The 17,025-nt window shown below is 45.4% G+C and overlaps 1 protein-coding gene across 2 annotated transcripts in view; it reads right to left on the bottom strand.

Annotated features, from left to right (window-relative positions):
- Positions 1 to 17,025, bottom strand: part of adamts18 (ADAM metallopeptidase with thrombospondin type 1 motif, 18) — a 42,722-nt gene that overhangs the window by 22,370 nt on the left and 3,327 nt on the right. Inside the window, exons 4-12 of one of the 2 annotated variants that reach the window (XM_037455323.2) lie at positions 8,716 to 9,004; positions 7,572 to 7,786; positions 7,369 to 7,452; positions 7,108 to 7,267; positions 5,632 to 5,737; positions 4,938 to 5,075; positions 4,677 to 4,830; positions 2,700 to 2,795; positions 1,663 to 1,811 (exon numbers count right to left, since the gene is read on the bottom strand). In XM_037455323.2, coding sequence (XP_037311220.2) covers positions 1,663 to 1,811; positions 2,700 to 2,795; positions 4,677 to 4,830; positions 4,938 to 5,075; positions 5,632 to 5,737; positions 7,108 to 7,267; positions 7,369 to 7,452; positions 7,572 to 7,786; positions 8,716 to 9,004 — 1,391 coding nt within the window. Of the gene's footprint in view, positions 1 to 1,662; positions 1,812 to 2,699; positions 2,796 to 4,676; positions 4,831 to 4,937; positions 5,076 to 5,631; positions 5,738 to 7,107; positions 7,268 to 7,368; positions 7,453 to 7,571; positions 7,787 to 8,711; positions 9,005 to 17,025 lie in introns of both variants that reach the window. The other variant, XM_062561665.1, reaches the window with a different exon arrangement.

Raw genomic sequence — 17,025 nt, 5'->3', positions numbered from 1 at the left:
ATTCACAGTTTTAAGTGCAAATTTAAACGTAACGTTGAGTAAAGTTGAAGAATTGGAAGTGGTCAAAGTTCTGAAAGGAGTTGATTCAATCGAAGATAGAGTAAAGGAAAGGAGTGTTGATAATAAATGGTCCTGTCAGTTGAAATTGAAGTCAAGTGCAAATGTGTAAAAACTGAAAGGTGATGAAAGTTAAAGCGTCAGCTTAAGTGTGACCATTGAGGGCAGTTGGAGTAATATGTGTACAAACAATTCAATTTGTGGGAGTTAGAAAAGCTGAAATACTTTCTTGACTGGAGTCAGTTGAAGCCTAATCACAGAAATGATAAAAATGCATCGGCAGATCATTCATGGCGTTACAGCCCTTGTAGAGTGTGTAATTCATAATCCGTCTTGCAGAGCAAGAGTTCCTGCTCAACTCGTAGGGCCAAATCTTCTACCCGGCACAAAGTAGCCCAGCTGGAGGCAACAGAAAGCGAAAGTGGCATTGACCAATAAAAACCCTGGGTGTGAGTCTATGGCACAGTATTGTCCCTCCTGTGTACAGTTTACATACTTGAGTTTAGTAAGACGCCCCTAAACAGACAGGTTCACAGCAAAATAAAGATTTTCATTTTATTTAGTCTGGTAATTTTTATGCACCAATTTCTTGTTCCCCTAAATAAAGGGAAACACTAATCCCCCTAACACACAGTAGGATGCTCCCCCCTCACACCTCTTTGGGGATTCATTATTGTTACACAAACAGCTTTTTTTAGGCCACGTGTTGAAGGTGCACACACACCAGCGTCACCTCTCCTCGTCCTTGTGTGAGTGACACTGAGAGCAAAGCTGTGCTTTTAGGCCCAACTGCCTGTGCGTCACAGGATGAGGCCCCTCACACCCATTCAGAGGACCAAATACAACCCATTTGGACCTCACTGTGTGCTCGGATTCTGAGCCATCTAACAAGCAAAGGTGGAGTTTAACATGCCTTGATTGATTGTTGATTGATTGTTTTGGCCTGTGTTTATAGCATTTGGAACAGAATTTGGTTGAGATTCTCATTTCTAATAAATTCAGAAATCTGTTGTATTAAAGTGTAATATAGGCTAAAGAACATCCATAAATCTGCAAAAGAACATCCATAAATCTGCAGATTGTTCTGAGGGAGTTAGGAAACAACAGTAAACCTGAGGATCCCTCACATGCGTGTAACGACGTGCACAGACCTCTAACCATGAGATATGCCCTCTGGGATTGTGTTTTTATGTGAGTGAGCAGCAAAAGGGGACGTTTGCTGACCGTCTCGCCAGCTTTCAGAGAAAAAGAGCACGGCATTGGGAGGCTGTCCTTGTGTGGAGCACGGGGACGCTGTCTAGTCTGTCTGTCTGGACTATCAGTTTGACCGAAGGCTTAGCGTTAGCGCTAGTATTCGTGTGTGTGTGTGTGTGTGTGTTTGCATCCCTGTGCTGACAGGTACCTGGCAGGCGGCGCTGTCAGATGTTCGGCGAGAAAGTATTTTGGGACACGGGGCTTTCGAGAACTGCTTTTGGGCCCAATCTGCTGTTCTTCATCGTAAACGCAGTAACGCGAAACAAATGAATCCCTTTGCCATGTGTCTGGCTAGCGGTTAGCATTAGCATGGAGCGTATGAATCAGAGGAGCGTGTCCGTGCATGTGTACCTCGGGCTCGAGCAGGAGCGCTCCCTGTACATGACCCCTCCTCCACAGGTTCTGGAGCAGTCAGACCACTGAGACCACGCCGTCCACTGGCCGTGGACCGCCCGAGGGCCGTGCTCCCCGTGTTTGACGCACTGACCCCTGCGGCACCACTGGAGAGAAGGAAAGGAGAGAGACACACAGAAATAGCTCTCTTATCAGAACTTGAGCGTTCCTGGACACCCACACTGCGTAGTGGCAGCCAGCACAGGCAGACACACACACACGCACACACCACACCCGGGCCCATCCAAGCCAAGCCCTCCGCTCAAACACATCATCACCTCTCTGTCTTACTAAATATCATCTTTCCATCGTGTGAAGAGGCCCGGCCGCTCTCCGTCCAGCTCGGGGACGTAAAACCTCTCCTGCAGGTACACGCAGGCACACGGGCGGTCGGCTCTACCTTTCTAAGCCAAGGTTTACTTTGGCTCACTGGGAAGTTTGAATCCTGGAACTTGCAATTCATTACAACTTGGCTGTAATGCTTCCAGACATCCTTTCTAACAGTTATTTTAACACTTCACTCACTGAAATAGAATCCGTCCAAAACACCGTGACATCTGGACCTTACAGACTGATTCATCTAAGCCCCCAAAATGTCGGTGATAATCTCTTATTATACCGGAAAAGTGTTCGGACCCCCAGCTGCAACAAGCTCGTCGCATTGCAGTGAGTTGGACTGTAAACTGTGGTGGATGTTTTCAAGGAATTCATTTTCTGTCATATATTTATTAACTCGTTTAATTAGTTTAAAGCAATGGGATCCTCTTTTTTTGTAGTAATTTTTTTTTTAGAAGTAATTTTTTAATCTGTCTGGAAATAAACTTAAGCAGGGGTAAAAAATGTATGAAACGGATGTTTTTTTTTTTTTATCTACACCAGGGGCATCCTAGTGTGTGCCCCACCTTATTTCCTCCTCTGCAAACGCTCTCCATCATGTGTGTATCACCTGTCAGGTATGTTCATTTCGATGTGCACCACGTGCACTGTTTCCTCACCATGTTCGGTCCACAGCTGGTGCCTTCTGCAGCAGGCATGTACTTGGTCTCGCACCGGTGCCCCGTGCGATGACACCACAGGGACTTGCAGATGTCCTGTCGGACGAGGCAGACAAGCACACACACACACACACGCACACAGTATGAGTTGTCAATCAAAGGCAGCTCTTTTTCCACCGTCATCAGTTCTCTTTCTGCCCCGTACACTGACAGCCTTTTTGGCTCCGTCTTCCTCCCCTTTCTCCTCATCCTTGACCCGCCAGCACCTGCTTCCTGCCAGGACCACCATCACGCTGGTCAATAAAGCCCCCGCCAAGGATAAGCCGCTCCACAAAGCCTCGGTGTCAAATCGAATCACTGTACTTTTTTAATGAAACGGGCTTTAACTGCATGTGTCATCTGACCCAACAATACGGAGGGAGAGGGCGAGCGGGTGATCACGGAGGGAGAGTCGGGGTCGAAAGACAGGCGGCAGAGTCTGGCAACCCGCCCAACTGCAACTGACAACAAGAGAGGAGCCAGAGAGGGGGGGGGCAGGAGAGGCCGAAGTCTTTGTCCTCATTCTCTGACGCCGCGCAGCTGATTGACAGCCATACCAGGAGGCTGAAAATCATTCTACATGAGCCTATCGGGGACAAAAAACAACAACTGTGAAAGGCAGCCCTGAATCTGCTAATCAGCGTGTAGGTTAATTTACCTCCCACTGACTTGTGCCCAAATAAAGAAGAGGTATTTGATCTTCTGTGTTAGGGAAACAGAGCAGGGATTTGGAGCAATCATGAATAGCCCAGGCAATGAAGTGCGTGCTAATCCATTATATATACCATTTGGAAAAGTCGATTTCCCAGCAATTAAAGCTGTAGGATGCCCCGTAGTATTTAAAACACAATTTACATGTGAATAAACACCCGTGAATGCAACCGACATAAAGGCTCAAACGACGAGGCTTCGGAGGGGTGAGGTGGGGGGGGGGGGGGGTATAGGCTGAGGTTTCCCATTCAATTTGCAGAATGCATTTGGAAAGGTGGGTCAAATGTGCGGGGTTCAGGGTTGTTGTGCAAAGATCATGCTAATTAATAAAGTGCCAATTAAGCACTGCACCATTAGCGCTGGGAAGCAGACAATTGCAGCCCCTGTGTGATCCGGGGGTGCTCCATCTCGGCGCCGGAGGCTCGTCTGCTGAGTCTTATTTCACGCAAAGGGACACATGAATGATGCTTTGTTTAGGAGTGTTGGGGTCCATGTAAAAACCAGGACGATTCACATACACTGCTAGGGTAAGGTTGGGTTCTTTGTCAGTGCACAATACGGGATTAGTTTAATGATCCGCTTTAAGGAAGCATCCTTTGTCTTTTCTTTGCTCCTCTTACTTTGGTGTGTAGTGTCTTTGTTGGATTGTATGACCTGCTGGCAACGTTTCTCAAAACAGAGACTTACTTACTGTGAAGAGAACACCCTGCTGGCCTGTTTTATGGCCTCTGCTGTCAAAATGGCATGCCCATGATAAAAAGTGTGATTACTCTGGAACTCCTTTGTTTATCTTGTCAAACAAAGGAGCCCCTGTAAGTGTTATGCTGTGTGAAAATCAGTTTATATGGTCAATATAAGTCAATATACAACACAAGAAAATCACTAACCTGTAGGTCCTATGAAACATGGAGATACCAGGCAGAAGAACACTTCTAAGTGATAGCCCACCGTGTGGACAGGAATTATGGAAGGTTTCACGTTGGTAGAGTACTGAAAACTACTCTAAAAGAGGCTTTAGTGCAGGCCTCACTGTAAAGAAACGTCAATGGTCAAAATCTCCTAGATCTACCTATGGTTCAATCACTTTATTTGATTGTCTGATCCTATTGGATCCGACTAATCTCGAGTCCTAAAGTGCGACAGCTTCCTTTGCCGCTCAAAAGCCCAAATGAGTGGGCGCTGATTGCTTGCGAGGCGCATGCAACTAAACTAAAGCGAAGATCTCACCTTGACAAAATCCAGGCTGCACAGTTTGGCCTTGGAGCCGAACTGCCACTTGCACTGAGTGTCTGCGTTGTACAGCTGCCCGGGAAGCTGTTCGGGGTACTTGTACTGGCCGATCTGCCTGGGCTCGTCCACCAGACAGGATGCCTGGGCTGTTCTGGTGGACACAGCCAATCAATCGCGTCAGTCGGGAAGAAACAAACGGCAACGAGACTGGCTGGCGTGGAAAGTGTTGGTGCACTTGCACGAGGCCATGAGGCCTACCCGAGGAAGCGGCTGAGGTACTGCCGACTGCAGGTGGACCAGGAGAAGACCCCGTTGTTTCCAGCCAGAGTTGGGGACATGATGTTGCCTTCTGTCTTGTGACAAGGGTTCCCCTCGCCGTCATGGATCATCCCGAAACTAGATTTAAAAAAAAGGAAGAAAAGTTTATAGTTAAAAAGAAAGAAGTTTGGGCTTTCAAAGGGAACGAGCGTGACGAGCAGATGTCATCGTTTAGCCACACGATTATAATTAAATAGTCCTCAGGAAATCCCTCCAGCTCGCTGATGCTAACCTGCTCGTTAATCACTGCGACACGTTCAGCACTTAGTTCCTTGTTAATTCATCCACAATGGACGTAGAGCCTTGAGTCTTCTCTTATGCATCCTATAGGTATCCTGACATATTGTAAGAGTTTTAGTTTTTGACAGCCTGGTAATGTATGGAAACAAACATTCCATTATTCTCTCCATGAAGCAGCATGGGGTGGGTGACGTATTGCTCATACGTAATGCTCCGAAATTCACAGAATATCTGTTGCTTTAAATGAGACTGTTTATTTTATTAAATATACATTCATTACACCCACTCACGCCAAAATGATGACTGGTACACTGTACCGCTCTAGATGAATGTATGTCAAGCTTCATCTGTTTTTGATCCGTGTGGTGCAGAATTGAAAACGATTTAGTCATACTTGTGTCCAGACTCGTGAGCGATGGTGAAGGCCAGGCCCAAACCCGTATCTTCATTGATGGTACAACTCCTGTACTTGCTGCACATCCCACTGATTGGGGCAAAACCTGCGTTGAAAAAAGTAGGAGCGACGGCAAAAAGGGTTTTAGGGTTGTACGCAGATACATTTTTGAACGTGTATTTTCCTCTGGCTCCTTTTAAAATGAACACAAAATAAATAATATCTCCATGCACACAAGAACTAGATGTGGCTCGCTGATTGGGGACAGGACAGCATCCGCCTGACATGTCCGCACAGGTACAAAGTAACGCCTTTTTGTTTTCAGAAATATCCATTTCCATAACTTGTGGACGAGGATCCCAAAAGCACAGGAAAATATCTGCGTAAACAACGGTGTACATTTTCTACGGAAAACCACATCAAAAGCTGAATGGCAACAAAATCAGGCATCAAACCCTCACATCCTGCTGCCCTTCCCCTGTGGTGTAACTGAGCACATTCTTTCCGTTCGAATGACACATTTGGCAGACAAAAAATGTCTGTCATATTTGCATATTACATGCGTACGTAGATGCACGGCGGGAGATTTCACGCCAGCTGCAACATCAAAAGCCTTTCTGCTGGTAGACTTTGGTTTATTGGAGGTGCTGCTGCTGATGGAGGGGGGTGGGGGGGGGAGGGGGGTGGGACCAGACAGCGTTAGCGAACGAGACAAGCGTCCCTAGATGTGGGAAAGACAAGCTGATGAAAATGTTCTTTTCCCCCAAAGGACCCGAGACATGAGAACATGTATATGGTAGAAACTGTGGTTCAAGAATATCCAGATGTGGAACATTAAAAACACAAAGCTAATAAATGCCTCTAATATTGAGTGACCTTGCCCCTTTTTTTTCCTCCTACCTCATACCGTTAATGAGTTATGGGGCTGCTATGAGATTCGTAACAACAAGTGGTGTGAAAGCAATATGATTATGGCATTAGTCAAGCTTAGTTGGCTGCGATGATGTTGGTTCAGCTGCCTTTGGTTCCTACAGGCGTAAAGATTTATGCATCAACTGAACATGAGCCCATCCTAAAGTGCAATGCTGGTCACTTCAGGCACGGTTGAGCCCTGGTCCTTGGTCCACATCTGTTTTTTTTGTTGACCCAGACATTTGACAGACTACCGTAGCAGGATACTTTACAACGAGCTGTTTTCCTCTTGAGTGACAGTTAATCAAGGTGATGTTTGCACTCCCGGGCCGAGCACCTTTGTTGCATGTCGCACCTCCTCCCTGATGTTCAGTGCATTAACACTGTCACTATCTACAATCACACATACTTTAGGCGTTAGACATAATCCCAGTAAAATGCAGCCTTGTTCTAATGTCCACTCAGTATCACCTCTTCCCCCTTCTAGGGATTTATGGGAAGTTGTCAGCATAAGACACAGATGTGGAAGACAGCTCCCACATCTCTTATGGTGAGCTGTCTTACCCAGGGTGTCACATGGCTCATTCTTCCAGGAACAGATGTCCAACCCAGTGAGGAGAACGGCGTGGTCGTGCCGTTTGCCACCTTTCCCCACCAGACCTGACTGCCACTGACAGAAGCTGTTGAGGGACTGGTCCGCATGGTGATTGATGGTCAAGCCCAGCTTGAAAGAAATAGACACAAGAGCGAGAGTGAATTAATCAATCACCCGTAATGATGGCAAAACAACAAATTTAGGCCGATTTTTAGTATCAGTCAACTCACCGGGTCTTGTTCCAGTAGCAACAAGCTCACCACTACAATGTTGATGTCCGTCCCAATAGTGCCATCTTTGAAAAGGCTGGAAACCTGCAAAAGAGATGAATTGTTATTATGAGACAAACTACAAAAACCTGAAACTGATGTGTAGCACGTGGCGTTACACCTCCTCCTTTTCCTCTGCTCCCTTCTTCCCCCCCCCCCCTCACCATGTTCATGACGGTGAGGACGTAAGTGGTGACGTTGTCCCTGCCGTGTTTCTCCAGCATCTTCCTGTCCGCCACCACCAGGGTCTCCACGTTCAGACCCCCCACCCGGTTGGAGTTAATGGGCGATCTCTTCGGCCTTCCTGCTCCCTCCGCCTCGGGCGCCACAAAGTCGTCGGGCATGACGAAACCGTCCTCAGCAGGAGGCTTGGGAGCGTCTAGGAGGGCAGGACAGGGAAGGGCGGAAGTGGGTAGAGGCAGAGAGAGCATGAAGGAGAACTTGGCAGTGTTGTTCCTGGCTCGTGTCGGGTGATGAGGTTACACACTCTGGGGTTTAAAGGACAGGAAATGTACTCCCCCCCCCCCCACTGCTTCCTACCTCTCACCACAAGAAGAGAAGACAGTAATGATGACAATGGTCTAACTTAGTAAAGAAATAACTATTTTGCAAAAGGATAATATGAAATATTGGTTATAGATTAGAGATTGTTCCTTCACTGGCCCTTGTATGGTCACTTCTTGATATTTTTTTTTCTTTTTTTACCATTTACCTACTTGCTTCCTTCATTACACTAAAGTTAAAACATCCGCTGCAAATCCAAAAAGTTTGCTTTATACTGTACACCACATCTTGTTGTGTTATAACGTATGGTGTTTGTCCAGTACATAATTACATCCTATCCACACAGGTGGGTTCCCTTTAGTCTGTCTACATTCACATAGGATTAACATCTTCATATTAGACCGTCGCTGGGATAGATTTGAAGGTAAAAAGTTTAACATGATAGAACGTTCTAATTACATAGTTACAGTTGGTAGTTGGATTGGCTTGGGTTAACTGGATAATTATCAGAATGATCCATTTACAAGTTGTCTGCAAACTGAAAAAAAAAGAATTAGGTTGTTATGGTGCTTCACACCGGCCTCTCTTCAATGGTTAGGTGATTGGCCGCCACAACAGGAAACCGGGCTGCGTTGCACCAAAACTGTTTAAATATTGAAATATTTAATGAGTGTAATGGAGCTAGAAATGCTAGTCAGCTGTTGTATGTTACAAAGCAAAGTCATCGGGCCTATCAGGTATTTATGAGGGATGCAGGTAATGAAGGAGTTTTAAGTATAAGGAAGGTAAGGTTCCCTTACATACATTGCTCGCGGCGTCCGCAGAAGTGTTGCCTCTGCAGTTTTCCCCGCTGGTAGTCATGGTGATGAGTCTGCTGATGATGGGGCTGATGCTGAAGGTACGGGTTGTCGGGCGTTGAAGAACTGGTGCTAGATGAGCTGCTGGATCTTCGGTGCACAATGTGTTCCGCAGAGCGCTTGTAGACGACATGCGGGTGGTGACCATCGGGGGCGCTGTAGCAGTGTTGTGTAGCCAGATGATGGGGTAGCGGGTCAATTAAAAACTCTTCCTGAGACACGCGGATCAAACCTGACTGGAAGATACAGAAAGGACAGGAGCAATGGAACTATTTCTATTTCGTCCATTTGGTTTTATAATTACCACTTTTAAAGAAAATAAGTGGCTGTTGAAAGAAGCCAATAATAAATGAATTCAATACAGAAAGGGCTAACACAACTGGATCTGTCTGCCCTAGAATTTAACCAACTTTAACGTTGTCCTAAAATTAGGCAGATGAGCAATGTCAAAGAAGAAATAGCTGTGGATTGGAGGAGATGCCTTAATTAGCCGAAAGACATACTAGGTAGGATTCATTTATAGACGAAAACTGTGAGTAAAACAATATATGTAACCCTCAAAGAGAAATGTATATGTTGCAGCTGTATTAAGACAGTAAATGAGTAATACTGATAAATGAAGAAGTGACACTTTATAGTGATGATTATGTTCAAATAATATTTCTTTGGGCAGTTATTTTGCTTTTGAATTGTTACTCTGAGGTTTAAATATAGACAAAAAAAAACATAATTATCATTCACTGCTTCAATCACTTACTAAACACACATTGTACTTAACGTGGCATATATGGCCGTGTTCCGTTCTACATCTTTCAACCAATTTCACTTTGAAATTCAAAGTGGATCCCGTCTTTCTTTACACCGCACAAAGCTGACAGACCTGCTCTGTCTGCCCTCTGAATTGAGATGCTGAGCTACTGAACCTTAAACATTCCGTCTGAACACAGAGTTCTACCTAATTCTCTCCACAACCCACGAATGCACACAAAGTTACTGTGTACTCAATCCACACATGCTCACTGACTTTATCAAAAACATACACATGCACCCTCTGACCCAATGACTTCTGACCTCTTTGTGTATGTGTGTGTGTGTGTTTTTATGTCAACCTACTGAAGTGTGTGCGTGAATGTGTGTGTGGGTATGTGTGTAACTGTGCGTATGCATGTTAGCGTGTTTGACAGGACCCTGCTCCTGTTGAGCTGACCCCATTCCCCCCGGAGTAGCAGGTGGCAAAATAAACAGAGGCAAGACAAAAGGGAAGCCATGGCGAGGCTCGTGTTGTCAAAACAATGCCTGGACATATGGCAGACTGCCAACATCATCCCCATCCATCCATCCATCCACCCACCGTTCCATTCAACCATCAAACCATCCCTCCATCCATCCATCCACCGTTCCATCAAACCATCCACCCTTGCATTCAACCATCCATCGATCTATCTATCCACCCTTCCATTCAACCATCAAACCATCCACTCTTCCATTCAACCATCCATCCATCCATCCACCCACCGTTCCATTCAACCATCAAACCATCCCTCCATCCATCCATCCACCGTTCCATCAAACCATCCACCCTTCCATTCAACCATCCATCGATCTATCTATCCACCCTTCCATTCAACCATCAAACCATCCACTCTTCCATTCAACCATCCATGCATCCATCCATCCACCCTTCCATTCAACCATCCATCCATCAACCCTTCCTTTCAACCATTCAACCATCCAACCGTCCACCCTTCCATCCAACCATCCATCCTTCCATTCAACCATCCATCCATCCATTCAACCATCCAACCATCCATCCTTGCTTCCTTCCACCCTTCCGACTTTCCAGCCATCCAACTATGCATCTATCTTTACATTCATCTATCTATCAATCAAACCCTTTATCCAACCTTTTATATCGCCCACTATCCATCCATCCTTTCATTAAACCATCCAACCATCCATTTATTTAAAACATTCATCTGTATATTTCATCAATCCCTCCCTCCATCTATTTAACATTTCATCCATTCCTTTCACTTTTCAGGTGCCAGAATATCTTCTTCTAAATCATCTTTCCGTCCAACAAGCTTCCATGGTGCAATGTAGACTTTTACGAGCATAATGTTGTCAATCCCTCATTATTTAGACTTTGTGTCAATTCCACAAGGTTCACTTGTTGGGATTCATTTTTATTTTGTCAATAGTTTAAACCCTAGAACATCCATATCTGCCAAAACGTCCTCAAGCTAGTTACTTAACAGCTGCCCTGACCTGCGGAATCGCACTGAAAGGCTCCCGGGCAATGGACCAAATACACTTGAATCGAGAAACAAAAAGCTCCTCTCGACCTCGATAAGAATTTAAAACAGCAGTTGAGGAGGTCAAACTTACAAAGAGTGCTCTTTTGAAAATATGTTTTTTCTGACAGCAGGTGTGGTGCCGGGGCCATTAGAAAGATGTTATCAAAGAAAAGGGCCATCAGACATAAATCATTTAAGAAAAAGGATATCAACATATGTCATTTAGGGAAGGGGGGGGTATGAAAAAGGAAAGTTTCATACACTGAGATTTCAATAGATGACGTAAACTGGCTGTTATTCAAAAATATTGTTGTATCCAAGGAAACAGTGGAAAAGGGGTAAAGACCAAAATGCAATGTCGGCCTTACGATGTGAGGATGTAAATCAGTTGCTCTCCAGAGAGAGAGCTTCGGTGGAATCTTTGCTTCAAAAATATATTCTATTGCACCCCCAGTCTGAATCCAGAAATTTCTTCAAACATCATCGGGATATCAATAGCTATAAAGAATAGAAGAGTTAGAGCAGTAGATTTTGCCAACACAACACCTGGTGCAGCTGTTTATAGATTTGTATCAATGGATCAACATCACATTTCAATATAGAACATCATGTACCACTCTATTCCCTGTGTCAAAGACAATTTAAAGATACTGGCCAATACACTTAATGATGCGTTATGCAAAAAAGTACTTACGCTTTTCATAGCGTTTACCCTCCCAGACTTGAAGGCAGTGTTGATACAGCAGACCTCTAGTTATCTCCGTACATTAACACTTGGCTAAATTAAAGGGATGAAGCCTCACTTTACCTCCCTCCCATGCAGACCCACACATTTCTCTGACACACACAGATTCACACAGGCAAGATTACAGGTTGGACCAGGCCACAACCGACGAGATAATTTCTATATTAGAAAAAGGACGGTAAAGCCAAACCAAGCCGCTCCGAAAAACTCTCTCTCCCTTTCTCTCTTTGGTAACATAGCGGTTTTTGTCAGGAGAGACAGAATCTTTAGCTTGTCTGTGTATAAACCGTATTCTCTTTTAAGGTTTCCTACCATGACATTATAAGGCAAATGAGTAAGTGCTTACATGCTGTTAAGGACTGGTGCCGAGCGGCGAGAAGCCCCAAGCTGGTGATTACAGAGCTCTAAAGCACATCTGCACTCCAGCTCAGCAGAGGATCACGTGTGTGGTGGTGGTGGGGTGGGGGTGGGGGGAATACAAGAACAGAAAGACCCCCTCGGGGACCAAACTTATTCAACGGCATCACAATCTGAGTAATTATAGTTTGCTCGAGTGAATCATGTGTCTTTTAAATCGGGGTTAGAACTGGTCCGAGAAAAAAATGGTTATTTTGGGTCTTGGATCAGAAGAAGATGGCACAGCAGACATGAGCTGAGCGGCAATGGCAGGGCATAACTCTGGCATCCCTTTGATTTAACAAATGACTGTATTTCCAAGTGCCCAGTTGCATTAAGCCATTCCATTAGCTGCCACTCCATTGGTTATAGTACTGTATGTCTGGATAACCCTCTTCATGAGAGACTGATTGGGATCACCATGTGTCAACAGCCCCCGGGTCTTACGGCTTTTGTTTAGGATCACTAATTGTCTTTGAACGACCTATTAGCAGCCTGTGAACAAAGCAGAGGTGGGCACACACAAAGAAGATGAAGTAATGGTGTCGGGTGAGTCTTTTGTCATTTGGAGCCGATGGACATGTAATGGTCCCATTCGCCATCCTGTGTGGACACAGTAGGGAACAGGAGGACTACTCACACCAGCCCATACATATGGTAATGTCATCCTTGGAAGCGCCATTAATTGCACTTATTACAGGTATCAGTGCAGCCCTAACACTCTTACTGCTGTAGAAATGCAAGGCTACTGGGAGGCAAAGTATGGATGCAAACGTGTATGAGCTTAAGGAGTTCTGGAAATTCCGTTACAGACCATTTCCATTTTCCAGCAATGGCATCTGGTGCAAGTAAGGTGGAGGTCTGATATCTCTACTTGTATGCTTGTCACACACAAACAGCCTAAAGAGCTGATTGGATTGATGGTTGTTGAGTAAGCAAAAAGATTCACTAGCTCGAAGAGGAACACAGTTGGTCATCATGTTCAGTTATGAAAAACACGGTTCATCCGAGGGCATAAATTATCTCGACGCTGATCTGGCATATTTTACAAAATCCAAAAGAAAAAGACTAAAATAAAGTGGATGTTATATATTTACATCAACAATTTAGCCTCTGACCCAAGGAAGACACCACAGTTGTGTCATTTCATACGCGGGCCCTTAGAATTTCACAAACACATTTGGTAACATAGGTATATTTGCAAAAGAAGGTAGCCCATGTAGTCAACTGTTCACAGCGTCCTGCTCAACACATCCATGTTAAGTGCTCATTACTGATTTGAGGCCCCGAATACAGAAACAGCTCCTCCACACATACAAGAGCATGAATGAGATTATTCTCAACCATATTCTGAAACCCTTTCAAATACTAGATTGGACCAGATTGTGCTCCTTGCACCATTCAGTCTGCTCTAGCCGGAACAGAAACCAAATAGATGTACTACAATGTAATGGCTGGGGGTGAAAGGTTGTTTTTCAAAGGTTTAAGTCTGATATAATAAATAAGGCCAGGAAGTGCATTGGTATTTCTTATCAAACAGGCAGCACTTGATGATGCCATGGTGACAACAGTAGGTCAGATTTGATGTATTGGCTCTGTTTATAGCAGTTGCAACATCCACTTGAAGAGCTCGGCACCAGCCATTAGTCTTATGTGAGACCTTGCACAGACTTGAAAAGACATACAACCACACACTGTTCCTTCGACACACATACCCACCATCCCACGGCCACGCTGAGAGCCTGGCCCCCCCTCTCCTGCTGGCATCCAACAGTGGCCACTACATCACTGTCAGGGCTCAGACCACCAGGGAACGGCTCTGGGCCACTCTGCTCTTGTAACGCCAGGCTCTGAGCGCCTCTGTGGCCCAGCCCTGTCACTGAATTATAACCAAGCCAGAGAGGCACGTTGTACTGGGGAGACGTTCCAATTTGTTGGCCTTTTACAGAGACCCGACAGGTACAAACGGCCCGAGCGCCGGCCGGCTATCGGTCATTTTAGCCCAGCTGAAGGCCTAAGGAATTTGGAGCACAGGGGACAAACTCCTCGAGGAGTCTGATGGGATTACCATCTACGCATGTTGAATAATCAAGCCTTTCGGTCCAAATAGTTTATATTTTCCAGATGTAGATTACACACACAGATATCTGAAATCCCATACAAGAGTGTTGTAGTGGATCATACTTCTAAATCATTAATTACCAGAAAACGGACAAACAGTGGAACTCCAACCTCGCATATATGATAGGCTCTAAAGCCACGAGCACCTCTAGGGGCAACAGTACATGCAGCCCTGAAAAAAGAGCAAAGGCATTCTTTGCACCGCAGGGAGCCCTGTGCCCGGTAGACGCAGACAGAGGTCGTAGGTTGAGCTCCGTCTTACAGCATTCACCGGTGTCTGCCACGACACTCGGCACCATGTCAACGACGGCCGTCAGACGGGTTTGATCTGAGCTCCGTGAAGAGATGAAGGGCAGTAAAGAGGAGGTGTGTGTTGACACTTTCCCTTGAGTTCCTTCTCTCACACACTCATTTAAGCTGTAAAAGGAGCTACCTGGGGGTCGCTGGGTAATCTCCCAAGACTACTCCAAGAAGTATCCCGAGCTCATCCGAAAAAAATAACATGTAAAAGAGATGTCCCCACATACAAGTTTGATTAGTTTATAAACTGCGTTTGAAGTGTTAGATGATTAGAACATGATGGGGACTGTGGAACCGTGGATCAGGTCTTTCAGCTCTCATGGCCCACTGCTTCCAGATGCTTCGTAGTAAAGCTGTATGAATATGAAGAGCAGAACTATGTTGAATATTGAACGAGAGGAAACTGACCAGCGCACAGAACGGAGACCCTCCAAAAGCACACATTTAGTCATGCAATGTCACTTCTGACACGTCTTCGTATCAACCCGAGTGAAACTGATCCCATGCATTGCACACCATTGGTCCGTTTCCATGGAGACTAAACTGTCTCTGACCTGCTGGAAGGGGCTTGGGAAAGGTCACAGTAATGGTCATGGTCGGCTCGGCCACCACGTGGGATGTATCCGACAAATGTTTCTGCTATGAGGATATGCCGTCATGTGAATAATGACGGAAGGTTGTTTGTAGCACTAATGAGCTTCGATGACCTTGAAAAATGTTGCATCTTGTCCTATACAAAACTTTTATTTGCAAAATACAATGTATCAGATGTAGCTCTATAGCTACCGGCTAGCTAACACAATAAAAATCTCAAATTGAAATTCTGACCTCTGCAGAAAAAGGTATTTCTGATATTTCCCTCAAAGTCTTGCTTGTTCTAACTTCACCCATTAGAGGAATTTATTCATTTATTTATTTATTTATTTTACTGATATATTACTCTCAGTTGAAAATCTTCTGTTTCAGGACTGTTGGTCGTATCAAATATTTATTACTGTCTTAATTTTTTTATAGCATTGATAATCATGAAGGATTAATCCAAATTGAATAACAAATGTTGCCTCGTGTGTCTCTCTCTTTTGCACTTTATTGTTCAGTTGCAATCTGCAAACAGGTGTCAACATTCTGATCTCTCTTTCTCTGTGGAGTAACTATTTTTCTCACAGGCCCAGCAGCACAGGTCTCAGAGCTGCCCCCGTCACCCCAGGGAGAGGAATCCTACCCTGAGAAGGGGCTTGAAGGACAGAGGGGAGCAGTAAATCTCCTCTCCTCTCCGCGTTCACACGAGCGGGACGCAGCTCTGAACCCTCAACTACATGCAAAGAACCTGAGAGAGTCCAGGTTGACACCACACCCCCCCTCCCTCCCCATATCCACGAGTAGAGAGGATTGGGGTCAACGGGCAAAGAGACCCTCAACAGAAGAAAGGAAGAGGACTCCCCGTCGCCCCCCCCCCCCCCCCCATTCCTCTCACAAATCAGAGCGCATTACATGTGAAACATCTCGTCCACGCCGAAGAGGCCGTCCACTTTTATTTGCCCTTAAATCATGAGTGCGTCGCTTCAACCAAAAAAGAAGAACATAACACCGTGTTCAATTAATGAGGATTTACAGCAGAAAATCCCTCTTAGGCATTCATCCTTCCGGCCCCGCTCTTAATACCGCGTCGCCCCGGTCTTCATTTAAATGGCTGAATCCCTTCCATCTGCTTGCCCTGGGCCAGGGAGCATGTTAAAAAAAAAAAAACAGCTTGGTCGATAGCTGCTGAAACCTCTGCAGATATTAAAGAGAGGGTCACGTCCAAAAACTTGTATTCCAGACACTTTCCTTTCCCTTTTCTCGTCTAGACAATGACGTGAGGTAATTGTCTCTCACCCTATTCCTGGTCTTTCTTGTCTTCTTCTACTTTTCTGACTTGCTCCCTTTAACCATTGTTTTTAATCCCACCCTAATCTCTTTCTTGAGCCCACCACTGCCTCGGGCGGGCTTCAATAGCTCTTTCCCCATTTATACTTTTGCAGGGTGGAAGCTGAAAGCTGAGGGTCAACTGCTTCCGGTGCTCTAAGCCTCAGAGCAGTCCAAAACCGTAAACACAGAGAACAGGGAAAGGCCAGAAGACCAGTTGTCTTTCCTTTTTCCTGCCAGCGATGAAACACCAGTGGACATCCAACCAACGATGGCTTCAGGGTCCCCTTTGGGACTGGGGAGATCAAAGTGTTTTTCTCAGAGCATTCAAGTGCAATCGTGACCCGATCGCATTGTGTTCTCACGTCACTTTTAAGAGAAAGGGTCAGCTGTCTTTTATTGTGAGTGAGAGCTGGCCTAATGAAAGGGACAATGCGCAGATTAGCAGAGCCGGCGAGGCGGCTCAAACTTCGCCCTGGCTTTAATTGCCGCA

This window comes from Pungitius pungitius, chromosome 4, assembly GCF_949316345.1.
Source record: "Pungitius pungitius chromosome 4, fPunPun2.1, whole genome shotgun sequence".
Classification (NCBI taxonomy): Eukaryota; Metazoa; Chordata; class Actinopteri; order Perciformes; family Gasterosteidae; genus Pungitius; species Pungitius pungitius.
The sequence above is the reverse complement of the archived record's forward strand: the minus strand, read 5'-3'. Positions and strand labels throughout refer to the sequence as shown.